The following is a 23,007-nucleotide window of genomic DNA, read 5'->3' as shown; positions in this document are numbered from 1 at the left end:
CACCCCATTAAGAGAACACACATAATTATATGTTAGCAAAGTGGCCAAATTAACATACTTTAAATAAGCCATCATAACATGCACTGCGTAAAATGACGAGATTGTCTGGCAAACAGAATTCCAAACCAAGCTTTATAAACTTCTCTGGCTTATTTTCCAATGTTTATATTTTGGAGCTGAACTGACTCCCCGTAGAGTTGGAAATGTTTTGCATTTTTTTCTGTTCATCTCATCTGCTGTGTCTGGACACCTCGTTTGTGAGTAGCGCTGAATTATGAAGTGATATAAACTAAGTTTGGGGTTTTTTAATGATGATTCTGTGATGGATAGCTTTATTGTCCAGTACAGGAAAGCTAAAGTAGCCTCTCATCGGAGAACAGTTCATGTAAGTGGACAGTTTGTATATTAATACTAGAATCCTTAGTGGATGATAGTAGCAGCTATATTATTATATCAAAAGTCTACCATCCTCGCAAGCCAGGGGTCCTGAGTCAACATGTTGCCGTTGGACGGCAACGTGTTGACTCAGGACCCTTGGCTTGCGAGGATGAAAGTATACATGCAAGCTGGGGCAAAATTTATATTCTTACATGTTGCAACCCCAATGATTTTTTATTTGCTGAAGGATCTTGTATAATGACTATAAGAGAAAACTACTTGTACATTATCTGAGTTTTGAAAGTTTATGTTGTTAATAATGCATAAATCTCCCTAATGTTATCATAATGTTTAATACAATTACAAAGAATTTCCTGTTTATGTATAGAAAAATGTAAATATATATTGATAGCCTGGGTACATAGTTGAGAAATAATTATGCTTCCACCTCTCAGAATTTCTGTTTCAAAAAGGATATTGCTGAATGGTTGATACATGTAGAGAGTTTAGAGATGGACCTACCTGTAGACAGTACCTGTACAAAACAGTCCAGGTGGCTTAGACAAGGCACAGGCACGGATTCTGCTCCATGCCTTAGACACAAGGGTTTTTGTGTGCAAAAAACACCTCACTTTTAGACTCAGATTCTGTGTCTGTGTCTTGCCTTGTCTTGTCTTGTTAAATGTGTCTTGAGTATGCGGCTTTTCAAAAACCCATACAGGTTCCATGCCTTAGCCATGCCTATATTCCACCTCAACCTTTTGTACGGGTAATGGACTTAACATTTATCATGCTAGGTATTTCTTTTCTTGTACTTGACCACCTCTGATCGCATGACATCTTTCACGATCCGTTGCTTGAACACCTGAAATACACAACCTACATGGACTAATTATGTAACATGCCTCAACCCATAAGGAACCAAAATTGATGTGTTAATTAATTAATTGGAAAAATCACCTTAGGTCTAATTGTGACAGGCTCTGCAGTGTAGTATTTAGCTTTGTAATCACAGACATCCCTAGCCTCTAGTATATTGGTGATTTATAGTGAGTGCATTAATTGGAGTTATTTATAGGGTAATTATCTTTTTAAATCTATGCCTGCATGATCATATACATCTAAAAATTGAGATAATGATATTGAAATTGATATACTGATTCACAGTAAGGTTGAATGGGGCTGGATACATGTACATCTTAAAGCATCTGATATATTAATTGTTTGAAAATCTAAAGTGAAAATTATGTTTTGGACTCTAACTGTAGAAGTAAATGTCAGTTTTTTGACGGCTGACGGTTTGATCTCTCAAGGACCAATGGTATGTTAACCTGGATATGTAGAATGGTTGGAAACAGACACATTGCTTCTAGCTTTTGGTCTGGACTACATGATTTTTTCTTTCTTTAGCTCTTGCTACATGAAATTTTATTGACTATATAGCTTTGACCAGTCATAAGCAAGACTGTAAATTCCTGTGGTGTCTTTAAATGTTTGAAGAGTTTAGGAATTTTAATATTTCCTCCTTAACCCAATTTTAACTTAATTATGTGTACGTAGTCGTAACCCTTGTTAGGAGGTTATGTATTGAATTAATTATGTGTACTTAGTCGTGATAGAACAAAGAACTTAATATCATTTGAGTTTTATGATGGATTGTTGCTGTATTATATAATTATAAAATATTCAGTGTATTCTTATTGAGTTGTGTTTGAGTGTACTTTACTATGTTTAATTGTTGTTATTCGATATTGCATGAATGAATGCCAAATGTAAATTCAAGCAAGCATGACTGTAATTGTTTTAAAGATCAAAGGGACCATTTAAGTCAGATAAAAGCACTTGAGAGACTTTTTTCTAATTAAATTTGGAAGGGCGTACCAGTTAAGGTATTTAAAATACATGTGGATCTGCACTAATCGGAACATTATTTCAATAACTTGGATATTTAACACGGACTAAATTCTATATAGATGTGTATCTCTTTGTCAGACATACCCTGCTCTTGTTGAGAACGCCAAATCTTACCCCAGAGACAAAATAGCTCTGTCTACACCTTCTGTGACAAAAAAACTATCTGTCAAGGTTGCACGTTGGTAGGAAATTAAACATTTTTCCTATTGAGACCTTTAATCGGTGTTGATGTGTTTTGTGTATACAGTCTGACTCTGGACAGTAGATTGGTTAGGAAGAGGATTATCCCATAGACTGTCGAGGATTACTCAATACATTACGACAGAGGCCATGCCCCTTATTGTTCAGGGTGACTCTGGACAATTACTTACTCTTTAAACAGGTGAAAATCCCAGGTGAGGGCTTTAATTACCTGTTGTTACTCAAGGTGTGATTCTAGATTGTGTCGGATGACTCAGATTGTAAAAGGAGATAACTGGCTGCTTTGTTTTGAACATGATTCCAAAGGGAGATAAGAATGGTTATGTGTGGTCTGAAAGTTTTCACTTGTCTGGATATATTTAGAACTCTGGGTACTTAATACACAGATCAGGTAAGACTTACTAGGTTATTAATTAATAGTGGTCTGTGATTAGTAGGGATTAAACTTTGTGTGCTGAGCTCACTATATGGACTGTATGAGCAGTCAGTGACCATACGAATTTTGTCATGTTCAGCAAGGTAACTGTATTTTTAAACCAGGAGTGTTAATTTTCCATATACAGTCTAACCTTGTTATCTCGAACTCAATGGAAGCAGGAAAAATTTTGAGACATCCAAGGAAGATATCCAAGGATTTGAGATATCCAGTGTAAAATACATAACAAATGTACGTGGTTCGGACTTCCAAATCACTTCGACATATCTGATATTCCAGATATTAGTGTTCTAGATATCAAAGGTTAACTGTATATGTTCTATTTTAATGCAAATTTGTAGCTAAATAGGGGAAATAATTGTCTATTATTGATTCTATTTTGAAAAGCAGATCTAAATGTTCAGATGTGCTGTGTACAGTGCATACATCATTTAGCCTGTCCTTTGAGCAGTTAAGGCACATACATTGACTATACAGCATTGAAAATGATGTAAAATCGATATTAGGATTTCAAGCATCTCGATCTGTTTAATACAGGGATTGAATATTGCAATGCAATATTTGTCAGTGATATATTCTCTGTGCAATATATATTAATGGAATAATTATCAATATATTGCACAGATTACACCTGTTTCTGTCTTCATTCAGCATCTGTCTATAATTCTGGTGTGTGAATCCTGCCTGAGAAGATCTAGGAGATTTATATATCTGTCTGTATTAATTGGCCCTCTACATACTTGAGATATCATTGGAATTTTAAGTTTGTTTGGAGAAGGACTTGTTTAGTCAACACTTACGTACAGTCACTATTGTTGTTTTTTTTTTTACCTGAAGATTTAGGGATGCATAGAACTGAGAACAGAATTGAGTCTGTATATACTAGCTATTGCATGATCCGGGTTTGAACAAAAAGTATAACATATACAAAAGGACTGGATACAAGTTCTTTCATTTGACAGTAGATCCTTTCCTTATTATACATACAAAATGAATACAACTGGGAATGATTATCAAACAAATAATCGAAATATTAAATACAATCATGTTGAAAAAAGTTATATGTATTATAACTTTATAAGTTATATGTATTATAACTGTAACATAGTTATGTATATAAGATATATCAAAGACACATACTCTGAGTACAGCGTCTACGAGAGCTCTAATGTTATATAGACAATGATTACAAGGTTTGTGGAAGAGAATTACATGTACATTATGTAATAAGGATTTCAATTTTTTTGCATTCTATATTATACATAAGGGTTGTCCGTAAGGTCCGGGGGCTGGGGAATTTCCCCGCCTATAATGATGTAAACCCCAGGTTATTCTGTTATTCCCCCTCAAAACTATATTAGGGATGGAACCCAAAATCCCCTTCTACTTTTTATGTCTCGCCATGAATATGGCCGGGGCATATAGTGTTTGTCATGTCCGTCTTCCATCCTTCCGTCACACTTTGCGTTTAGCTCTGTTCAAAGCTCAGTTTCAAAGAAACTATCCAAGATATTTTTATCAAACTTCATATGCTGATAGATATTGATGAGAGCTATGCAACTGCATCAACATTTTTTGACATTGACCTTTCTTTTGACCTTGATCTCACTTTTCTTAAATTAGTGTTTAGCTCAGTTTTAATGAAACAATTCAAGATATTTTTACCAAACTTTATATGCTGATACATACTGATGAGAGCTATTCAACTGCATCAATATTTTTTACTTGACCTTTCCTTTGAACTTGACCTCACTTTTCTTAAATAAGTTTTAGCTCAGTTTAAAGATACCATTCAAGATAGTGTTATCAAACTTCATATGCTGATACATACTGACAAGAGCTATTCAACTGCATCAACATTTTTTGACCTTGACCTTTCCTTTGACCCTGACCTCACTTTTCTTAAATTAGTGTTTAGCTCAGTTTTAAAGAAACCATTCATAATATTTTTATCAAACTTCATTTGCTAATACATACTGATTTAACCTTTTCAACTGCATCAACAATTTTTGAACTTGACGTTTCCTTTGACCTTGACCTCACTTTTCTTAAATTAGTGTCAAACTTCATATGCTGATACATACTGATGTAAGCTATTCAACTGCATCAATATTTTTTCACCTTGACCTTTCCTTTGACCTTGACCTCACTTTTCTCAATTTGTGTTAAAATGTTGCATCACTAATATACCTTCGGCGGGGCATTCATGTCCTATGGACATATTTCTAGTTAAATATTCCCTGCTTTTTCAATACTTAGGGACAACTCTGATACATGATGAATTCAAAGATACATGTTCTGAATTAGATTGAGAGAATCAAGTTCTTCATATTACCAACAATTACTGTGGAAATCAACAGGTGTAAATATTAATTCATGAACCAAGAGATAAAGTAATATTAAGTTTTTTTTCCCCCTATGCATATTTTGTTAGAAAATGAAAGGAGAAGGGACTACTATAATATCCTTATTAATTTTTGGCTATTCATGCTTTATGTAATGTAATCCAAGTTATTTTTCATATGCCCTTTTTTGCTGGATTTACACACTTAAACATGATAGTGTGATTCATTGGTTAGATTTAATAGAAGATAGACTTCTTTTTCTAAGCCCCCCCCCCCCAAAAAAAAAAATCTGGGAAGAAAGAGGTCATTTAGGTGAATTCATAATTGATCTTATTTCATGCAGATGAAAAGTATGACAATATCACAAATCAGTATTTAGCCGGGCTCATCGTTCATAGAGCAATAGCCGGCTTTTGTTATGCGGTGTTCAACCGGAAATGCTGCTTCCTCACCGCCAAATCTAATTAACGAGTAAGAATATGGTACGTAAGCTCAACCACCTTTGAGGCAATACAAACACTAAACTAAACAAATTTAACTTAACTAAGAATTTCTCTAAATAAAAGAAAACAAAACATTAATGGTAATATACTTTCTACATTCTTCTTCGATTAATTATTTGTTAGAAATATGCGGAAGGTTTTCATCAGGTCTCCCTGTCTGCGTCACATTCTATAAATAAAGGTTGTGTTACCAGGCTAACACTAATGTGGGGAGCACGTGACCCGTTGCACACCTTGATGCAAAACTCCCCGCTGAGGACTCATCTGTACATAAACGTTTGACCTTCGATCTGTATCAATGTTCATTTACTTATGTATTAAACAGTGGTATAAGACCCAAAACAATAAAAAAAAAAATGTTAAATTCAAACTACGTTTTATTTTTTTTTTTTCAAACATTTTTAATTTATACTATATGCAATGTATTTTTGTGTTACATATTCTTCCAGTGTCTGAATTGTTGTTTATCTGTTATCACAATGTGCATGTATGTTTCATGTAAAACGGTCTTTGGTCACTACTCTGTAAATGAGCCCGGCTCTCTGTACTTCTGAGTACTTTGATTATTTGATATTAAGGAATCTTACAGTTATAAGAGTATTATATAGAAGTTTCAGGGTTATGAGAGAAAGGGTCTCCAGGGAGAGGGGGAAAGAAGAGGGACAAGAAAGAAGAGGGACAAGGGGGAGAGGGGGAAAGAAGAGGGACAAGAAAGAAAAAGGGAGGGTGATGGAAAAAGAATGGGAGTGAGAGAGAGAGATAAGGGAGAGAGAAATAACAAAAGAGGGAGAGGGTGATAGACTGAGAGAATTAATGAAAGGGTGAGAGAATAAAGGAAAGAGAGATAGAGAGAAAGCAGATGTGTAGGGGAGAAAGCAAGGGTGAAGTATGAGTCAGATACATCTGTTTGTGGAAGGATTAGTAGAGTTTATGATAATCTCAGTGATGTGTAGATTCCAATCTCCTGGATAACAGCTCCAGCAGGTGTGTTTTATGGAGGAAGGGTTGAGTTCTGAATATCACTGATGGAGAGTTTATACAACAGAGACTGTATGATGTCTGACGGAACCCATCTGAGAATCCAGACTGTTTGTTGCATGTTTTTAATCCAGATAAACCTCACCCTCTGCAAATGAAGCCAAGACAATATTATGTATAGCTTTTATTCAGAATTTTATTTCTTAAGTAGAGTCAAACCTGGTTATCTCAAACTCAATGGGACTGAGAAAAAACTTTGAGATATTCAAGGATTTGAGATATTGAGGGTAAAATACTTAAAGAATATGTGATTAGGACTTCCAAAATCCCTTGGACATATCCATAGTATTCAAGATATTGGTGTTCGAGATACCGAAGTTCAATTGTAGTTCTCATTGTAAAAAAAGAATTAATGAAAAGATATGTCATTAATTATAATGTGAGGATGTAAATTTTAAAATCATTGAAAGATATCTTCCTCCCTCCTTGATTTAAAAAAAAAAAATGGAACAGCAATTAACAGAATGTATGATGTTCATTTATAGAAGGAAAAAAAGTAACAATGATTTTAATTAATATATATTATAATTATATTGAATTCATTTGAAGCAATTAATAGCTTTTTGAACAATATTGTAAATTAAACCTAACCTACCTAGAGCATATATGCATTAAAAAGCATTAGACATTATTGCCACACAGTATATTCTAGTCAATAAATACTTGTATAGATATATGTATGTAATATTTTTAACATTATGCAATCAGTAACAATTTAACTTGAAGTTAACTCTTAATCCCAGTGAGGAATTTCAACACAGGAAGTTCTTATTTTACAAGATGACCCCATTATTTTACCCTTTAAAAATATTGTGGGAAAACCTTTTGGAGTTCTCTCCTATTTTAAAGTGGATTCACCTGTAGGAAAAATACCTGAGAAAATTGTTTGGGGTCTGGTCTTCTGTTAAAGCCCACACTCTCTTTATACATATAAGGCCTGAGGAATGTATGCATATAACACTGTGGTTTATGAATGAGTCGCCGAGGTCAATTTTATTACTTAGAAGATCGTGAGGTTTTTCGTTTATGCCTAGATGAGGGAGATAAAAAGATCAGGAATATATCATTAGAGTTTTAATTAGACAAGGACAGTTGTGTGTTTATGTCAGCTGTTGTGTGCATATCCAGTGATGTTTTCACTTAACAAAATGAAGAAGTCAGTCATGAGTCCCTGGCTGTTTGTGAAAGCTTAATTGGCATGTCTGCCATGTTTATGTGGAATAAAAAAGTGGGGGAGAAATTCATGATTTTGTGAAACAACATTTTCATTTTCATTGGAATGGAGAGCATCTAATTTGTGTGGCCATTATTTTTTTTTATTTAATTTTCTATGGTGCTGAATTTTTTCCATCAAAGATAGATACACAGGTTTTCAATGGTATAAATCTGATAAACTGAAACTGAAATCAAAGCAAGTCATTTCCTTGTGGATGTTAATTTGATTTACCTGGACAAGGTGAGTCAGATGACTTCAGTGAATTAGAGGCTTATATCATTTAATTATGACAGGTACATATTTATTTATAGAAACCTTATCCATCAAAATACTTATACATTCAGGGTTGGAGACTAAATACAGAGTTAAAAAATGTATTCTAGCTGACTTCATTCTAAATGAGTAACTTTCTTTTTATATGTCTTTCTCCACTGATGACGTATGTCAGTGAGCCTTTATAATAAATACAATTGATATTGGTATGCTAATTAAAGGATGGATTTATTGCATGAGAACTTACATGTAGCTGATCATTGTTGTCCAAAGAGGGAAATTTTAAATCAAGGTATGAAGTCGAAGTTGGAAAAAGGTTACGTGGACCGATTAACGTATGAAATATTGTACCCGAGTTTGCTCACTCTCCATCAGATCGATGTTTAATGTACATGACACAATAGTTACAACATTTCATACATCATGTGGATACAGTTGTCATCTTATGTCCACACTGTGGTTGACTTTTGTCTTGCACAGAATGAAGTACATAGTGTAATTGTGCACCTCTTATTTCAAAATTTGATTGGACAGATATGTAAGGTTTCCTATAGCAAAACATGGACACAGCCATTCTTTCTATAATATTGGAGATACCCATCTGTTCTCTACAAGTTTTCTTATAACACTGAATGAAATTTAATGAGACTTTATCAGAATCTTTATTACATAGTGCCATATTGTGCAGCTCCTATTTTACATTTCAATTAACCAGATATTTGGGGTTTCCCATAGCAAAAAATGAGCTGTGCCAATATAACAAATATGGGAGGGGGGTATCATTTGAGCTCAGTGCTCACAGAACCTCCATTTTTTTTATATCATCAGACTCAAATTTGTTTTTCAATTTTAATTGATTGGTTTAAAACTTTCTACTCTGTTTACCATTCATCTGAATATTGAGGCAATATGTGGTACATATGTATCTACTATTAACAATGCTATAACTATTACTTGTACAGGTGTTTTATTAGAGCCCAATATCAAAAGTTGACTGCATGTATTGTATTTTTATTATACATGTATTTTAGGATTGATTTTAATATGTATAATGAATTTTTATGTCATAAGTTTTTAACTAATTTTATCGAAGTGGCAAAAATCCATGTTTTCTTAATTAGTCCAGATAGGATAAACTATTGCACAAATCATAATGAGAAATGTTGATTTACTATGTACACTCCATATCAGTTGCTACATGTATAAAATTGCTTGGTCTTTAATAACTAGTGCAAAATCCTCAAGGGATGAAAATGAACATTGGCCTTTCTGAATTGAAAAACTTGGCAGAGTCATAAAGATACTCAAAAGATTAAGTCTTGAAATTGCTGTAATGTTATGCTTTGAGTTAAACATCCATACACAGATACAGAAGTTTATATTAACTGTAACACCTATAAGATTATGATATCTTGGATTGACCCCTGTAGCAAAAATTCAGACTTGTTGAAATCCGTCGGTCCTGTCGGCAAGGCCGGTAAAAATTTGTCTGGACCGACAACTTTTAAGAAAACGTCAGTCCAGATGACCGTTTGAAAAAATGCAAATTTAATAAAGGTCGGGGTCGGGATGCGCAGCTGAAGGTCACAAACACAGGAAAAATGGCCGCGTACGCGGCGTGTTGACGATAGCCAATTAAATTTGTTATAGCAAAGTCATAAAACGTGTCATTTATGTCTTTTATTAAAGACTTTCTATCCCAAGGAAGGAAACTTGTAAGATTGAAAGCTGTTGAAAATAATCCAGGGCATTTTGGTGCTGTTATTCATATGACTTTCACAGCGTCAAAATAAGGTACATGTATCTGGTCTGACAAAACTTTGACTGGTCCGACAGAACATTTGACTTTGTCAGACCAAATGTCTGACAATGATTTAAAAATTTTGACAAGTCTGAAAATTTTGACTGAAATTTCCCAATGCTGCCGGTCACAGCAGCCTAGTGGTAGGGCGCTCACTTGGTGATCAGGAGGTCCGGGTTCGATTCTTGTTCGTCAAACCTAAGACGTAAACATAGGTAGTGACTGTTCCTTCCCAAAGCGCCCGGCACTAAAAGTGAAAGTAACTGGTCTTTCGGATGGGACCTTAAAAACCGAGGTCCCGTGTCACGGTAGGCGTTGGCACAATAAAGAACCTTCACTGCATGCTCAATGACCCTGAGTGCCGAGTATAGGTCTAAATTTGAAGCTTTTCACCAGCATACGGTGACGTCTTTATATGAGTGAAAAATTCTTGAATGGGACATTAAACAGCATACAATCAATAAATCCCAATGCTGCCTCATGTACTGGACTGGCCCTTCCCTGAAGTATGCACTTATGTTGCTATAAGACAAATAGAATGTTTCTTTTTTTTTAATCTAATTTTTATTAAGACATGCCCATTTCTTTGACATTATGAATTGTTAATCAGCACATAAAAAACTTCTCTGAATAAGCTTGCACCAATCTTAAAAATATTACAAATGAATGCACTTTTTTTTTTACACATTATTTTAATTCCAAAAATTTAATGTAAAACACCCCATTTTCAGTATTTTATTTATATTCAAATACCAATTCATTATTTGGTGTTTTTTGTGTATTTTTTTAATGATTAAAAAAAAATTAACTGTGAGGATCGAGAATTTGCTGATATTAATGGGCAATGAAATGCATGATTTAATAGTAAGATTTTTAACATAAATTCAAATATTTCATCTGCAATTAAAGTGCCTCAGATGTGACTTAAGTTAGATAAGATTCTCATAGAATGAAGGAAAAAAGATTTTAAACTAATGCAATATATATATAGCACATTAAGATACAGAAACAAAGAAAAAGTAATGGTGCCTAGCCTAGGATCATTTGTCTTGATCGATACAAGTAACATTTTTTTCAAATTGTTATTTATTCTTGAATTGTTTAGAAAAGTAAAGTGGTTTTTAAAATTGCTTTCAGATACCTTATTTGTAGATATTTCTTATAGCAATAAAAACAAAGTGAATGTTTGTTTGGATGGTTGAATTTTTTGGAAGGAGTTACTTAAACAAATGAATCTGCCACCTTTTTTATAAGGCTGTTGAGTACAGTGTAGAATATTTCCTACGTTACTAATGAAGTGTGGCTCTTGTAAACATTTGTTTTTACTAAGTACTTCAGATAATTGAAGCTGAGAGGGGATTGTGGGGTAAACATTAGGAACAACACAATGTTATCTGGTAAACTATGTACAGTCAAACATTGTTAATCTGGACGCATGTGTCCCCGAGCAAATTGTCTGGATTAATAAAGTGTCTGGATTAATGAAACATGCCTTTTTGTATTTTGTCATTCAATGTTAATTATATTCCCCACATTAATTTTGTCTGGTAGTGAAGTATCTGAACTATTGGCGATACAGACGATTGAATGTATTTGGGTGCATAGAATTATGAGAGATGTTTAGAATTAAGGTTTCTGCACTCCTTGGACATTCTTTGAGAAACTGTTTACTGTAAATCTGCTCCTGAAAATTTCATATTTTTATTAGTGAAGATTATATACAACAGTAACCAGATTTCATGAAAAAAAATTTTCTCTCTTATAAATACCATACACCTGTCTCGCGAAAATAAGGTTTTTAAAAAATTTAGTAGTGATCTACAGTACATTTGCGATTGTTGAGAGATTGTTTTGAGTAGATTTGTTTTGAGAAGACTGATGGAGTCTGATGAGATCACTGGGAGATCACTAAGAGATCGTAGCAAATGCTGAGTGACCATTGAAAGGTGGATGAGAGATCATGTCAGTGCTCAGTAATCTCTCTCTTTGTAAAAAGGGTTTAAGGCAGATTTGAGTGTACTTTATAGTTATGCCTTCGAATTTGTTAGTGATTTTATGTTTTACACACACACACTCTCACTCAAGCACACAACACACTCATATACAATGTAAATATTAGCAAAATATTTGGATTTGAATAAGGTTTTTGAAATGTTCAAAGTTTTATTAAGGTAGAAATTACCACTTCTTTGTTAAAATTCGTTTATTAAGGAAGATTTGACTGTACTTTATAGTTACACCTGTAAATTTTGTAGTGATTTTATGTTTTACACACACAATCACACACACAAGCATACAACACATACATCCTAAAATTTCAGCTAAATATTTAGTTTTAAATAAGACTAAGTTGTATTAAGGTAGAAATCACTTCCATAATTGTTCAGAGAAAAAATGGAGTAAGGAACCTGCTAAATTTTAATCAGAAAAGGTGAGAACAGAGTTCTTGTAAAGAGATAAATTTGCTGTTTTCCCAGGATGATTCATAATGGTGCTAAGAAGGTTTTCTCTTTCATCTTAAATAATATCTTTGTTTTCACAGCCAGGGGGCTCTTTTTTATGCATCCTTGCAATAACAGAAAAGATTTACAGTGATACTTTAGTTTGTAAGCAGTAATTGTTGGTCTTAATGCTCAGAATTTGATGTTTGAATCATAAACATTACTCATTGATGAAGGCTTAATAAGTTGGTTAAATTACTCCTTTTTTTTTTAATGTATACATTTTTTTAAATGTAGTGATCCTTCATATTAAGTAAATGATATATATTTTGCATTGAAAATCTTGAAATTTTTTCAAACTCCATAATAGGTGCTTAATAATAACTCCATAATAGGAATTAGTGTCAGTCATAACTTGCTGATTATGCACAATTCAATCTTGATTTCAATATCTGCAGATACAGAAACTTGACGTGGGTGAGCATTGTGGACTATGGGCCTGTATAACGTAGGGATTTTTATTTTCAGACAAAGCTGTCTCTGTAATCTAGTGAAGGAATTTAAACATAGTGTTAACCTAGTCTTTCACATTTAAAAAGACTGAAATCTTCAGTTTCTAAATAACACAAACACACACAACAAAACTACACCCTCCCCCCCCCCCCCCCCAAAAAAAAGTTTAAAATTCTATTTGATCAGAGTAGCAGAGAATGAGGCTGACAGACATGTGAAGTGGGGTATTCCTTTTGTTATCAACATAAATCAAATCCACTGCTGCTGTGCCATGGATCTGAGAACATGGAAGAATGCCTAAACATCTGCTGTTGTCACGTCATCATTCCATTTTTATCTACACGCTGCACCAAACATGCAATCAGATTATTTCTCCTGTAATTAATAAGAAAAATATTGAGTCTTAGGGGATGACGAGACTCATTCTCCCCTATTAAAAATAAGTAACATATATTACCGTAACTGCACCCGCTGGTTCCAGTCTTGTCCTTCACAGCAAGTGAGCATCCTCCTCTCGTGGATGTAAATATGGTGAGAAAATACAATCGCTACGATTGCAGGCTTATATATTTTTTTTTTACCCCCACATTGAGAGACATTCATCGCATAACATTGGCTAAGATCAGAGAAAGATGAGTGTCTTCACACGTAATAGTTTGACAAACACCGAGTCTACGAGCTTTTCACTTGGCATTCTCTTCTCTCTTTCCCTCCTCCACAACAGAGATGTGACGGTTTGGGATATCTTGTCCGTGAGTCACACCCCCCTTTTATCCACACTGACGTTACGTGGGAGGATATTTCTACCCATTCTTTTCCTGCTGACAGGGATTTCTGACAAAGTCTTTCTCTTTTTTCGTGATTTTTGAGGGTGATAAGACGTGATCAATTCTAAAACGAATCTCACTTTTTTTAATTGAAAATGAGTTACCATGAATGGGTAAGTTGATGCGTCTCCATTGTGAAATTTTATAATTTTGTTTTGTTTTTTGATGATGGGAGTCTTGTTTACATGGAAGTATCCATTGTCTCTTACAATTAGCCAACAGTAGTTCATTGCAGATTTAGTGCCAGAATCTCAGTACTTTTCCTGTAAATTTGGTTTCACTTTCAAAATTTTTGACTGAATTGCAGTTTGGATTTGTCTGTGAATATAACATTCAAATGGCAGTAAATCAACTTTACAAGTTATTTATTGATTGACCTTCTTGTTCTTAGCTAATATGTGGGAAGAGATTTTTTTATTCTAATATGTGGGAAGAGATTTTTTTATTCTAATATGTGGGAAGAGATTTTTTTATTCTAATATGTGGGAAGAGATTTTTTTATTCTCGTGGAGTGCTTTTGTCTCAAGTTCATCATTTGGTTCTATATAATTATCAGTTAACTTATTAATTTGGTTACAGCTTTTGATTTAGGTCATATTTGAAAGATCATGGTTCAAAATTGAAAACTGTTTCCAAGGTTACAGTTATGTCAAGGTCAGAGAACATGAAGAACTGATGCACATATTGTCATGGACAATTTCTGGGTCATCAGTTTATCAGATTTTGACTTTATATGGTATACATGACTAAGTCAGGTTCAGTTCTGTTCGTGTCTTTATTTTATACATATTGTGTTTAATAGAATGTCTCTAATAAGTCAATCACAAATATTATGAGTTATCTCTTAAATTGCTAAAATTAATTACTCTTATGATAAATGCACACTTATGAATAAAATATAGTTAAAATTGCTAAAATAACCCATTACATGGTATAATAATTATTATTTCATTGTTATAACAGAACTAATTTTTATTCATTACAGAGTGATGGTGATCCTGGTATAGTGGTGTCCACATTATACAGTATAATAATTATTATTTCATTGTTATAAAAGAGCTTTAATTTATTTATTACAGAGCGATGGTGATCCTGGTATAGTGGTGTCCAGATGGCCTGCTCATAAGACAATCCTGATTCCTAAAACTGAGCAGGGATACGGCTTCACCCTCAGACATTTTATCTTCTATCCCTCCAGCACTGCCACACAGGATCAGGTGGGTTATCAAAAGCCCCAGCCCCCCCCCCCCCCCCCCAATCACTGTATTAGCCCACCCCATGTTATGGCAGGTCAGTTATTGTGTAATCACTAATTTTCATGGGGATTTAATTTTCGTTGTTTTCGAGGTATAAAAAGACCCACACACTCCTGTCCACCACGAAATGTAAAATGTCATGTGCATAACTGCTCAACAATTCTTCATCCACTAAATCAAATTCCCATGAACCCACATTTTTTTCTAAAACCACGAAAATTTGACTCCACAAATATATGTAATTATAGTATAACAAATTGTCTTTAACAAGGCTAGTAATTTGTGATGGTTGACTATACTAGCTGCTTTAAATTTTAAGCATCATTACTGATGCAAAATCCAGCTGTCATATAATGCCAAGGTGTTTGCACTTCAAGAACAATGTTAAAATTGCAAAGAATGGAGATCGGACTACTAAGTGTTTTGAAGTTTGGCATAATTTGTTCTGTGCTGTACGCATTAAGTGAATAAGCTGAAAGCATGTGTTAAGTTGTTTTACAAAAAAAAATCTTCATCAGATTTGAACGCTTTTTCTGGTTCATGGTCTTCTTACATCATTCCTCAAAAGATAAAACTTCAATGTTTGATCAGTCATGCCTATTTAGTTTTAATTGTTTTAAGATGCAGATTTTTAAGATCTTATTGGGTTGAATCATAAAACATTTTCGTTCAAATCTCTTATAAAAATAAGATGATACTTTCACCTCGTCTTATCAAAGATTTCAGAATCATCAGCGAGTCTTTTATATTTTTGGCAGAGTTTGACATTTAATGGTGGGGGGAAAAATCAAGATTTTAATCTTTGAAATGCTACAAGTTCTTGAGGATATTTCAGACATGGTAAACCCATAATAATATGTAGATCTGTGAGTCAAAACAAAAGTATTCATGATATACAGATAGAAGCAGACATTGAAGAGTTTGAAATTCTTGAATTTTATTGGGGGTGCTTCTAAGGATTTAGAAAAAACAAACCGGTGCCAATAAGACAGAAAAGTTCTTTCTGTATTCATTTGGCATTTTTGTTGTCAGCATTTTCAGGTGTGAATTCAGGTGGGGGCACTCCCACTGTGCGGCCCCTATAAAAGCAAAAGCAAAAAAAAAAAAAAAAAAAAAAAAAAAAATCAGATATTGTTTAATCTATTAAAGATAAAATTTCAGTCATTTTTTTGTCAAAATAAGGTTCTTATTGCTAATTCTCATGAACTTACAGTGGCTTTGCCCCCGAGGTCCCTCATCAGACACTGTCCTTTACCCCTTTACCCTATCTAATAATGCCCCTCTAACTCAAAAACCCTGGATCCACACCAGATCTTATAAAAGTGATACACAATTAAATTTAGTCCTGAGCTTGTGTTGGTTGGGATTGAAGTTAAAAATTTTAAGGCGGCTTATCATACAGAGATAACCAAGGTTAAGGGAGATGAACAAAGTTTTAAGATGAAGATGAAAGATCAGGGTGATCAGAGAGTTTGTCATGATTTAAAGTCAAACCTTGCCTCCTTTATATCTTCAAACAAATTTCACAAAGTTAAAAAAAAAAAGATGAAAGATTATCAGTGGTAGATAAATGTAGAGATACAAGTCTATTTATCATTCCAGAGGGATATTTTGTCTATGATATGCCAAAACATTAAACTGTTCAAACGTAGTCTGACTTGGTTCAGGCATTCCATGGCTAAACCAGGAACATCAGTCTGTAAAAATTGGGCTCAAGGAAGATCACGGAGCAGACATTTATACGTTCCTGGCTTGTAAATCACTTATAAAATTATTTATATTTTCACCTACTTTTAACTAAAAGAAAAATATCTGGATAAATGCCACAGGGCCTGGGTAGAGGCTTTTCTTTTCCCCAGGATCTGGGCAGGAGTGAGGCTTTTACTCACCCCAGGGTCTAGGTAGAAGTGAGACTTTCCCTCACCCCAGGGTCTGGGCAGGAGTGAGGCTTTTCCTACCCCAGGGTCTTTGCAGGAGTGAGGCTTTTCTTTACCTCAAGACCTGAGAAATATATGGTTGATAACCCAAGAGCCTAGGCAGAAGTCAGGCTATTCCAAACTATAAAGACATAACCTTCCCATGTTGATTGTCCCAGACCATTGGGAATGTGATATATGTTGGATTTTCAGGTCATTTTAGTTCACTGCCTGACAAGGTGACCTTCACAAACATTAGTGTGTTACACTAGAATTAATCCATTAGGTGTTGGCATCAGACCATACTGTACAGCTGGAAACAACCGGAGAAAGAAACAGAAGGTGTACGAGTTCAAGAAAACACTGTCAGATTATAGTTAGATTATACAACGTGCATTTCAACAGTCACTGTCCTATAGCTAGCAGTATATACTGCTGTGTGTGATGAAAGAGTTTTTGAATATGATCCAATAAACATGGTGGTACAAAAAAATACTTCTAGCATTATTTTTAGTTTACCATCTTCATTAATAGAGGAAGTATAGCATCGGACTTATTAGCCCCCCCCCCTTTCTCAAACACACACTGCACTCACTCCACAATGAAATAAACTTGGATGTATGTAGGGGTAATTATTTCACTAGTAAGGCTTCTCATAAATTTATCTGATTTTAATTAGACCTACAGATAATTAAAATATTAAGATGCTAAACATTTTGTGAATGTGATTATACTAAAAATTATATATAAACTTTATCACTGTTCACAGGTAAAAGTTGATGGACTGCATGTATTTAGTTTTTCAAAGTTTTACTGAATGAAGGAGACAAATGCTCAATAATTCAGTTTCAGGATTACAGTTGTAACTTATTGTTCTAACGTTGTTTTTCTTTTTGGTGTTGTAGAATACAGAAAGAGAAAAAAATGAAGGTATGTGCTTTAATTCATACAATTCTGAGTTTTATCTTCCCACTTTGATTATACTTAGAATTATTTGCTGGAGCTTTATTGTCATTTTTAAGGCAATATTTGCATTTTCAGTGCCCTGAGCTTCATAAATTCAATTTAGACCTAAAATGTCATTAAAAAAATTGCTGGCTTGATTATTTAATTTCTTGCTGAAAAGTTGTAATTACATATTGACATGATCAAGGAGGTCAAGAAAAGACAATAAGAACAAGGTAGAAATAGTTTGTCTTGGCAGAGTTACCCCCCTTTAAACACATAATAATTCACTGACCTCTGTAACAGATTTAATGCCATAGTTGACATTTTTGTGGCTCTGTTTAGGGTATAATCTGATTATCTATAGATAATCTGTGACACCTTGTCAGGTAGTTTTCTGTAAGAAATATTTTGTACTTTGTAAATTGGAGGAATTCTTGACTGACTAGTAGATAGAGAGATAATACACTTATGTCTGTGATGTTACAACTTTATTTTGATCTATTTCTGATGTCACCTACTTTATTCATGCAATTTACTTAAGAAAATGTAGTTGAATGTATCGATTAGTATGTAGATGAATGACATTGTGTAGATGAATGTTTAATTGAATCTATGGATGAATGGAATTTTAGGATGTAGACAAATGCTGGCACTTTGAATGTTAGATCTTCAAAGTTTCAGATATAAGTATGATATAATCTTCAGATATTTCGATCGATTGATAGAGAGAGAGAGAGAAAGAGAGAGAGAGAGAGAGAGGTTTTAATGGCAGAGCTAGTTCTCCAAACTGACCTGTGGACTCTGATACTTTTTCAAACCAGAATCTATTTAAACTTTCAAGATTTCTGTTTTAACAATATTTTTCTCTTCAATAAACAACATCATTTGCCCATTTGTTTGCAATAATAGATTTAGCATCTTGCAAGCACATTTTTCATCATATCCATGGGCAGTCGCCTGTTTTAATCTGGTACAGCTGTGCATAAGTTTTTTTTTTAATGTAAAATGAAGAATTATATTTATTATTCTGTGCTTTTATTTTTAGATTTTAAAGAGACATATTCTGTGTGAAACATACTTAAGTTCTGGACTGGAAGTTTTTGTTTCAATTGATGTAAACACATTTAAGACCATTTTAACTAATAGCCACCACTTTGAAACATCTCTGCATGAAAGGAGTCACCAAAGTGTTTATTCACAATTACAAACTCTATAGTAAATCCATCCCTGATTGATAGATTTGATTATAGACTAGTCATTCCATCCATCTACATTATAATTAGCCTCACTCCGGGTCCCTTTGATGTTTGAGTATTGCTTATTGCAGGTACCTCTTACAAACGTCTTAGTTTCGTGGATCCTATGGACACAATCTTCGTTAAAAATGTCCGAACCTACAGCCCAGCTTACAACGCAGGTTTAATGACTGGAGATCGGGTGATAACCGTGAATGATCAGCCCGTATCCCAGAAGTCTTATGCTCAAGTGATCGGACTGATACAGCAAAGCGAGGGCATTCTTAAGCTAGAGGTGCTGCCAAAAGACGAAGACAGAGAGGACACGGATCTTCTGGTGAGTCTACAGGGTAGCTCAAAATTAGAGATATTAAGAGTGATAAACATGCTCAACAAAATAAATATTCTTGTTATAAATACCTGTTAAGAAATAATTTGCTCCTTGATTGCCATTTTGTGGAGAGGAGGTGATTTTTTTCCCTTTCTGCCATATGCAGATTTTCAATCTCCATCTTTGACAATTCTCTGTCCTAAATGAGACTTTTGTCTGACTTTTTCTTGAGGTTATGCTGCAAATGCAACTCGCACATTTATATGAAAATGTTAAATTTACCTGTTGGTATTAAAACCGTGGTGGTATAGGATCAGGTAACGTTGAGATTCAAACACAGGATTTTTCTTTAAAAGGGAAGTAACTCTTATAATTCTGTGAATTCCTGCCTAGTGCCTGGTCACTCAGTAAACGTATCTATTTATATTTACCAACTGCTTGTATTATCTACATAACATCACTGGAAAATTACATATATACAATTATGAAGATAATTTGTCATATAGATCTATCATAATAAAAAAAATAAAAACAGCATCCAAATAAGGTACAATGATATATTATCTTAATAAGAAAACCTATTTCAAGACTGTGTGTGATATGTCTACACTATATATAGAGTGACAATGTGAATCATACAGCAAGAGCAGTTACCTTTCAGGTGTGTGTAACTTATCTTGTAGCATTTATCTAATTTACACAACAAATCATAGATTTCTTTGTATCTAGATAGGAAAAGTTTATCAGATGTAACATTTCAAGTCTAGAGCATCACATTTCTATTTTCAGACTTGTAAAAGTCCAGAACAAGCCCAGCAGGCAGAACTGTGTCAAAATCAAACGGATCATTTTACCGAGTCCAGAACAACACCATTCAGGAAATTTATTTCAAGTGATGATTTGCGTGAAAGACCAAGGTCTCTTCTAGCCCGAGAGGAAATCGCTCCAAAATCGGAGGATAGGATTCTTGTTAAAAGCATGGATCCCCCAAGTAAACTAAAGACCTCGACTTCTTACACTTCAGGACTCAGTGTTTTTCGTGAGCCTTGGAATTCCTCGGGGGGTGGTATAAGGGAATCCCCCTCCCGTGAGTTTTCAGAGAGGAGGATGGATTTCGAGACAAGAGCGAAGGAGAATCAGGAGATTCCCCCGAATAAAGCGTATTCTTTTGGATTATTTTACAACGATAAAACCCGATCAGCAAGTGATTTGACAACGGCTGTGCCGCGTCGTCAAGAACATGTGCTTCATCCCACGGATTCTCAGGAGAATATTTCCAAATCGAATGTTAGTCAGAGTAGAGTGATTCCCCTTGAGAATAGACATACAAGGGAGATTACTCAGGACAAAACAGGGTATACCTCTTCACGTCATAGTTTTCCAGACTCTAATTTGAGTCGAACATCTTCATCTATGTCATCAGGAATACAAAACACATCGAATACTAAGTCTGAATACCACACAACAACAAGGCAGTATATCCCAGTGGTTTCAGCTCAACCCTCTGTGTTGCCACACAAAATGTCGGCAAGTGTCGACAGTTTAGACTCAAGTTCTAGTTATCACACTCCAGAGAGAAAAGTCCGAACACGGATATATGAGCAACCACAGCAAGGGGGAGGAAGGACATTTATTGTGAAAATCGGAGACAGACATTATGAAGGGGGAGTCAGTCAGGGGAATGCACAAAGTGACCTGACGGGAAATGCTGCCAAACAGGTTCCTCGGTATGGCACAGCCTTTGCATTGACCAGATCCCCAATGTCTGGCGGTGTCGAACAAGGAAGAGTAGTATCCCAGAAGAAATTCATGTTCGAAAATGGCAAAAGTGATCAGATTCCGGCAAAACCAGCCGTGGATCGTTACAAAACGGAAATTGATAAGATTACATCTCACGGAAAATTCAGCAGCGTTGCCACCAGGGTACAGAGTTTTGAAAAGGATGATACACCACCGAGTTCAAATATTCGAATCCGTAGGCGCTCATCACAAGAACGGTGTGTTTCCATGCCACCTGAATCTTCAGTCCAATCAAATCATCCCTCTCAACAGCCATATCAAGAATCTGCACCAATCAGAATTTATGTCTCACAAGGGTCAGGGAATGCTTCGGGCTCACCTATAGTTGAAATAGTTCCTATGTACCCAAACAGTGGCAAGAAAACGGTGACCTCCCCAAAGGAAGTGACATCACAGCCCGTCATTCATATCAAGCAATCGGATGACGTTGACGGCGCAGCACTGAGTCGACATAAGGAAGAAGAAGACGTCAGCCATTCTTCTAAACCTGTCCGAAAACCCTCCTTTTTAGCTGCTATCAATGGATCTCAACAGAGGTGTAAGTATTTAGAATGCCTTTTAATGTTATCAATAAGTAGTTAGAGTTATTGCCCTTTGATTGTGCTATGATAAAAATAGTTCACTGTGGTGATGGGATGGGGAGAGAGAGAGAGAGAGAGAGGGAGAGAGAGAGGAGGGGAGATGGGAAGAGAAATGGACAGTAAATTCTGGCAGAAATAATTGCTGTAATGTAATATGCAATCTCTTAGGATCTCTCTCATCCCCTGCCTCCTCTTTCTTCCCCTGACTTTTCTCTCTCTCTCCCTGCCCCTTCTCTCCCTCTCTCCCCCTGACTCTTCCCTCCCCCAGCCTCTTCTCTCTCTCCCTGACCTCTCCCCTGCCTGTCTCTCTCTCCCTGCCTCTTCTCTCTCTCCCCTGCCTCTCTTTCACTCTCTCTCTCTGCTCTTTTTCTCTCTGACAATTTTCATGATGATGCATGAAAAAGAAGATTCATCTAATTTGAAAGATTGGGTTGTCATCTTAAAGATTTAAAACCACATGACCTGTTACTGTGATAAGTGAAGGCAATGTGACAAATAAAATTGAATACGTGATACAATAAACCATGAATTCGGCTCCAGAAATATAATATAAAATGTATGTATCTTCTAAGGGGCTTGTGTCCGAACAAGTCATGATGTAGGAAGAAAACAAGGTGCTTTGTATTATGACCCCAACAGCAAAATCTAGGTTTGTTTACATGTGATAGAGACTTCAGATTTGTGAATGTTTGATTGTAACAAAACATGGTACATGGATGTATTAATGATTTGTTAGTAATTAAGCTTGGGAGGGACCCACGTGAAGCTCAATTGTACCTATATAATGTTTATTAAATAAAACAGTAGATATAAACTAAAAGAAAGGAATAGTAATTTTCATATAATACTTGTAATGAAAAAAAAAATATTCAGTAATTTTTTAACTATTATATTTTCATTAATGCAAAATTATTTGTCAGTTCATGTCAGTATATATAATTATATTTCATCAACTCTTTTGATAATAATTTGTTAATTGACCACCCTATACTGTGTATAAATTTACTTTCATTTTGAAAGTGTATCTACATCCATCTGGTGGTACTTGAATGAC

The 23,007-nt window shown here is 34.8% G+C and overlaps 1 protein-coding gene and 1 long non-coding RNA gene across 4 annotated transcripts in view; one reads left to right on the top strand and one right to left on the bottom strand.

The window, feature by feature from the left end:
• The first annotated feature begins 302 nt into the window (after nt 1-302).
• The window catches only part of LOC133202257 (rho GTPase-activating protein 21-like), a 50,451-nt gene continuing 27,746 nt past the window's right edge, over nt 303-23,007 (top strand). The window contains exons 1-5 of one of the 3 annotated variants that reach the window (XM_061338053.1): nt 303-385; nt 14,966-15,103; nt 17,964-17,988; nt 19,334-19,578; nt 20,362-21,910. In XM_061338053.1, the coding sequence (XP_061194037.1) occupies nt 323-385; nt 14,966-15,103; nt 17,964-17,988; nt 19,334-19,578; nt 20,362-21,910 (2,020 nt within the window). In that variant the 5' untranslated portion in view covers nt 303-322. Of the gene's footprint in view, nt 386-8,229; nt 8,272-13,774; nt 14,000-14,965; nt 15,104-17,963; nt 17,989-19,333; nt 19,579-20,361; nt 21,911-23,007 lie in introns of those variants that run through there. The other 2 variants (XM_061338055.1, XM_061338054.1) reach the window with 2 other exon arrangements.
• On the bottom strand, nt 6,301-13,623 carry LOC133202264 (uncharacterized). The gene is made up of 3 exons (XR_009723234.1): nt 13,517-13,623; nt 13,319-13,434; nt 6,301-6,903 (listed from the first exon to the last, which is right to left on the bottom strand). It is a non-coding gene; the product is annotated as an uncharacterized LOC133202264 (long non-coding RNA).

This window comes from Saccostrea echinata, unplaced genomic scaffold (genome assembly GCF_033153115.1).
Source record: "Saccostrea echinata isolate AGI-Se365-2 ecotype Australia unplaced genomic scaffold, CSIRO_AGI_Sech_v1 ptg000046l, whole genome shotgun sequence".
NCBI lineage: Eukaryota > Metazoa > Mollusca > Bivalvia > Ostreida > Ostreidae > Saccostrea > Saccostrea echinata.
This window is presented reverse-complemented; position numbering and strand designations above follow the sequence as displayed.